The sequence below is a fragment of the Rhea pennata genome, chromosome 1, assembly GCF_028389875.1.
Source record: "Rhea pennata isolate bPtePen1 chromosome 1, bPtePen1.pri, whole genome shotgun sequence".
Taxonomy (NCBI): domain Eukaryota; kingdom Metazoa; phylum Chordata; class Aves; order Rheiformes; family Rheidae; genus Rhea; species Rhea pennata.
In genome coordinates this window covers 119,519,818-119,525,878 of record NC_084663.1, presented here as the reverse complement: position 1 = coordinate 119,525,878, position 6,061 = coordinate 119,519,818, and the positions used below count along the sequence as shown (strand labels likewise).

General features: G+C 41.4%; 1 protein-coding gene across 1 annotated transcript; it reads right to left on the bottom strand.

Moving 5' to 3' along the window:
* Positions 1 to 4,176: 4,176 nt before the first annotated feature.
* Positions 4,177 to 5,803, bottom strand: KCNJ15 (potassium inwardly rectifying channel subfamily J member 15). Its single transcript, XM_062573636.1, has 2 exons — positions 5,731 to 5,803; positions 4,177 to 5,395 (listed from the first exon to the last, which is right to left on the bottom strand). Exons 1-2 carry the CDS (start codon positions 5,796 to 5,798, stop codon positions 4,252 to 4,254), a joined length of 1,212 nt encoding a protein of 403 aa, XP_062429620.1. The 5' UTR covers positions 5,799 to 5,803; the 3' UTR covers positions 4,177 to 4,251.
* Positions 5,804 to 6,061: the final 258 nt, after the last annotated feature.

Below are 6,061 nucleotides of genomic sequence, written 5' to 3'. Positions count from 1 at the left end.
ATTTTGGAGACCACTACATCCCCTGTCATTATTGGCTTTCCACAAACATTGGCATCATCTCAGAAAATTGAGTGAAACATTTGTAAAGGATGGTCGATGTGACTTCGGCACTGTCAGCCTACTGTCTCTGGGGGTTTATTTCTTCCCTTCCTAAGTCATTGTGAGGGAGCAGCAGAAGTGAAATTAGGCTTCTTCAGTCACCTAACTCCACAGGAAAAAAAAAAAAAAAAAGAAAAAAGAAAGCAACAATGAAGTATTGAAGCCAAAGCCAAAGTAAATAGTTCAGAAACAACACATAAGCTGAGATGTGTTCCCATTCAGCTGTGTGTTGTACAAGTTCAAATTAAAGCAACTCTAAAAATCATGTTCTGCTCATGGATAATTCACTAGTAGAAGGAGGATGAATATGTCATATCCCTCAGTAAATTTTAATTCACTATGACTATATTTTCTTCAGAATGATCTACTAACTAGAATGGAGGATTTAGTTGAAGGAGGCAACCCACAGCTTAGTACACATAGGTACCAAAATTTTGGATTTAAATTTATTCATAAAGTTCATGAGTTGGAGGGACTACTATAATCATCCAAGTCGATGGCTCCCAAAGTGGTGTTCATGTGGCAGGGGAGAGGAGCAGGAAGGCAGTGCTGGAGTTCTGCAGGGATCTGTCCTCGAGCCACAGGTGCCGAAGAGGCATCAGGATCACCCTGCGGAGGCAGTGGGAGCACGCTAGTGGCCTGGCAGTGCTGGCTGCAGCAGACACTTTTCTGCCCTCATGGCCAGGAATCCTGTGGTGCTCCTCCCTTCTCCTCAGGTCCTTCACCCCCAGCGGTGAGGCCAACTGAACGCTGCAGACAACCTGCCCGTGCTGTGGTGCCAAGTCATTCCCTAGACCAAACATAGCCATGATGTCCCACTGTCACAAATCCTCTGGAGCTGTGGGTACTCTGGCCCCAAAACCTTAGGGACAAGTGGTCAGCAGACAAGGTGGCTCTTGCACTAGAAATCACCTGACAGACAGGACAGTCCTTACTGACAGATAAGGCAGCTCTGGGGTGGCCATGGTAGTTTTGCTTTCTGGCTCTTTGTCCTGTGAGCCCTCAACAAAGATAAATCACTGTAGCTGTGTTATACCATCAGAAAAGCTGACCACAAGCAGCCAGAAATCATGGTACACTGGTGATTCACATCAGAGCAATATCATGACGCTCTTCTGTCACTATTCAGTACCCTGCAGCTAGGCAAGCTGCACCAAGGCCACTTTGCACTCTGCCCTTACTGCGGACAGAGCAGTAGAAGTTAAACTTGCACAAGAGTAGGAAGGAAAAGTACAGCTCATTACAGAGTAAGACTGCTCCAAAGCTGAAGTGAGTGGCAATGCCTTATATCACTGTACAATCTCCCACTGTCTGATGCAGGTTGGCTTCACTTTGCCAAAGATTTCTAGTGTTTTTTTCGGATTAAAGACTGGTAGGACTGAACAATTATTTCTATGATGCTTTATTTCTTTGCAAAGCTTTTGCTTATGATATTTTCTTCAAGATAATCTAAGGACTGGAACAGTCTAATGAGCCTAATGACTGAACTCTGGGATTGGTGTACACAGGGACATAGGGACTACCTGCTTTCTTAGCTCAAAAGGTTAAGATCCTAAAAAATTGCTGCTCAGCAGCTGTGTAACCCCGAAGCAGTCTGGTCTCTAAGCTCCTAACTGGCTGGCACTAAAGTCCCCACAGCAACTACACTGCTGCAGCTGCATATGTACAGGACTCTCTAGACCTGACAGCCAAGAAATATGTAAGGTCCCTGGGATTTGACAAGTGTGTCTCTGGCAGGGCACACAGCATTAGGTTTTCTTAAAATACAGCTAAGAAAGTGCAATAACAATTTTATTGAAATGGAGAGAATGCTGTCCTGGGAAATGCAAATTGACATTTCTCTCTTTATTTGGAGGGATGTGAACTCATGTGGTGGGAAGGGATCTTGGCACCACAGCACGGGCAGACTGTCTGCAGCGTTCAGTTGGCCTCAGCACTGGGGGGTGAAGGACCTGAGAAGGGAGGAGTACCACAGGATCCCTGGCCGTGCTGGCAGAAGAGTGTCTGCTGCAGGCAACATGAGCTATACCATATTTATGTAGAAGAGCCAGCTCACGTGCCCTTAGAGAAGCTGTTCTACATTCATTACACTGCTGAGAGAATGACATTAGAAACAGCTCTATATTGCCATGATCTGAGCACTTACTTACAGAGATAAGAAAGAATTGAGGGGAATATTTGAATATGGAACTAGAGATGCTAAGGCTTGGCAGAAGAAGGATTAAAACATCTGCCTATTTTCACCTCAGAACATCCCAGAGCAGTGTTCTTTGAGTTGTGGGACATAAGTTTACAAAGAGATTGTAAAAATTCACTAAGCATGCCCACTTCCTTCCAAAGAAACAATCAAACAGAATGGAGGAAAAATATAAATAAGCAAATGATAATTTAAATATCAGCATCCTCTGTATATGGTTACAAATAAAAACCTTTGTGTCATAATATGGCCTAGAAATCCTTTCAAAAAATGATAGGTGGACCTTGCAGTCATAATGGTTTGAGAAACAGCTCTATATTGCGGTGGGTAAGGAACTTCCTTGGGTTATAGGTTAAGTCTGTGTTTTTAGACAGATGCCTGGATCTATGATTTCATAGGGGATCTAACCATTTAGGTAAAAGGCAGTTTTAAGCCATCTCCCCTTCACCCCCCACCCCATTCTTAGCATTCATTCCTGGTGCTATAGGCAGCTCTGTGCTCAACTTGCTGAGTACATTTTTGGGCACTAAACTCAATTCATTTATTGTATAGGATATTGTACTGCAGATTGCAAGACTGCATTCCAGAGGCCACCCTGTGCCAGGAAGTTAGGCACAGTAATAGTAAACATAGTGATGCCAGAAGTCCTTTCATCATTGTAGCCGCTGGTGGCTCTCAGGCTGAGATCTGGCCCACAGACCCAAAATTCATACTTAATATAGCTTTTCTTTGCCAAAGCTTCAGTAGAGCAAAATCTATGGAACTCAAAACGCTACTAAATAACTCTCTGATATGAGGCAGAAATAATTTTCCATTAAGAAAACTAATCTACGTGTAGTAAGCATGGTACAAGTCCACCACTGCTACCTGGTTTCCTATCAATAATCTGACCACTTCAGTGGTCTGCCGTATTCCTTCGTTCTGTGCTGAACACAACTGAATATGCCAAGCATTCAGCTCTTTCAACATCTCCAAAGTACTACACCCTCTCCCTGTGCCACAAAGAAATCAGGAGCTGCTCAAATTAAATTCCTTTATTAATGGAATGGTTTTAATAGACCAAAAATGAAAGAGATGAAAGGAATGCTTGTCCTTTATGGCTGCCAGAAAAAGTAAATATTGTCTACAGACATTATACAGCTTTCTTTTAACCAAAATTAAATACGGTCTATAGCAAAGCAAGCAATCTGTAGAAATGTATTGTTTTGCTGCTATTACAAACTATTTACACTGGATAAAAAACAGGTGTCCCAAAGCCAGCTTTAACTTTAGTTGATTACTGTTATGATTCTGTGTAACTTGCCCTCATCTCCCCTTCTTAGCTATTATATATAAATCAGCCATTAACAAGGTTAAAAAAGTGAGTGATCACAAAGCACATTCTGAATAGCAGACAGACCGAGAGCTCCCTTCATCCACAACTACTCTGTCACAATCCTTCAAGATATAAAGGAGTTTACCTGCCCACAGACTCTTGCCATATTCAACCATTTTTCTCTCTCATCAATTTATTTTCAATGCCAGGAATCCCCATTAAGGAAATACCTGGTATGAGACTATACATTTTAAAGGAGCTTATTTTCTTCTGGCAGTACTGCATGCTCTCTCTGTGGTTGTGTGTTCACAGGAAAACCATGTCAAATAAATATTTGAAGAAATCAGCACAGTGTATCCAGTTTCACTTTTCAAACGGAAAGTGATGTGTCTATTTTTACCGATGGTATAAGGCAGAGACTTAATACAAATCCAACTTTGTTAAGTCAGGATACTGAACAAAGGAATCCCACCTAATTACAAAATACTTGATTAGCAACTTAGCCAAACAAAGGTTTACTCTACACCAAAGCTATTTGCTGAAAAGAACTCCACTGCTGGTTTCATAGCTGACATACAGCACAGAGAGGATGCTTTTTCCGTTTAGGAAAAGGATTGATCAAGGTAGTTTGTCCATTCAATCAAACATTGCTGTGCTGTAACAACATTGTTCTCAGTTCCCTTTCTCTCTGGTCCTCTTGCCTATATTTCTCCTCTAGCTTTTGTTTTTCAGAGTTCATACTATAAAAAGTAGAATCTGTGCATCTCCTGATCTTCTCAAACTGACTGAAATCAGCAACGTACTTTCCATTTGGAGAGAGAGAAACCACAGGCACAAACTCATAGCCCCAGTGGATCTCCTCCGGGATGTAAGAAGTCCTGCTTTGGCAGACAGCACTGGTGGATTCCACTGTGGCATTCAGAAGCACCACAAGCTCAAAGTCCTTCTCCTTGAGATTTTGAGGTGTGAGATCTCTTAAGGGGCTGCTTTCATCCAAAATATGGTAGAAAGTTAAAGGCAAAATGAGAAAAGGACTCTCCGAAGAGGAGTCAACATTGAACTTGACGCTGGCTTGGTTTAGCAAGATCCTCTCCCCTTCTTTGGTTTCATACGTCTGAAGAAGCTTCCCAGACAGCTGACACTGTATCAGAAGGCTCTTCCTCATGTTTGCTACTCTGATCACCAGACAAAGTTCTCCGTTGTGTTTAGTAATGACAGCACAATGGCTGAACTTAATAGTCTCTGCCCTTTTTTTAGGTCTTGCAATTTTGGCCAGGAAGGTACCTGTGATAAAGATTTCAATCAAGGTTGTGATGACCAGCTGGGCCACAAGCAAGAAAATGGCATGAGGACATTCCTCTGTAATGAAACGAAATCCATAGCCAATGGTCGTCTGCGACTCCAAGGAGAAGAGGAATGCCCCTGTCAGAGAGTCCACGTTCTTGACACATGGCTCACGCTTTGGGGTGAACTTGTTTATTTCTAAATCTCCATGAAGAAATGCAATGGCATAGTAGATAACTCCAAAAAGGAACCAGGTCATGACAAAAGTTGCAGCAAATAGGGTGAGTTTGTACCTCCATTTCATGTCTATAACTGTAGTCCACAAATCTTGAAGGTAGAGTAGGTAAATGCCATCAACTTTGTCTATCCGCACATTGCTGTGACCACTTTTGGACATCACACGTGGTCTGTGTGCCTTGAGTGCAGTGTTGATGCCTCCATTAACCAGCGGGACACGTGACATATTAATCTGTGTGGCTTCCATTCTCAGTGCTTCAGTCCTAAAGAGAGAATAAAAAAAGACTGTTACTTAATGAAATAAAAACATAAAACTGATTTTGAAAAATGTTTGAAAATAATGATGGATAGAAAATGCAAACATAATGTAAACACAGCATCAGTGAAGAAAAACAGCTGAAATATAAAGTTAACATCATACAATATCTGACATTAGAAAGAACTTGATGCTCTCTTTTCCTGAAAAAAAAAATCATAGGTGATGGAAAAATATGGAGAAGGAGGTTTTTCTTATAATAGCCTGCAAAAGAAATTTGATCAAGCTGAAATTATATATTAGTATTTTATTTCTGTAAAATGCATTAAATTTTTTTCTTACGTTTCTCTAGAGAAGAGGCTCTTTTTGACTACTGCACAGGTTTTCTTTAATGCCCTGAAGAGAGACATCTGATTAAAATTAGAGTCGCGTCAATGCTTGGTTTAGAACGCAGATCCAGTGCACCACTTCTGTCTCTTCCTGCAGCAGAGGCAGAATGAGCCAGTGAACAATTTTCACTGTGAACAATTAACTTCCACAAATGATTTAGTCAATCAGACCTGGCTCTTTGTTACAAACCTACAACTAACCTACAGGGAAACAAAGCAGACCTGAACACATCAAAGTAGAATTTTGGAAAAAAATATTTATACCCAAAAACACTTCAAGGCTG

What these genes read in the sequence shown, in the direction of transcription:
- KCNJ15 (XM_062573636.1), bottom strand. Translation starts at nt 5,798, where the DNA reads ATGTCTCTCTTCAGGGCATTAAAGAAAACCTGTGCAGTAGTCAAAAAG. An exon ending in AGCCTCTTCTCTAGAGAAAC is followed by an intron (nt 5,396 to 5,730) that starts GTAAGAAAAAAA and finishes TTCTCTCTTTAG; the next exon opens with GACTGAAGCACTGAGAATGG.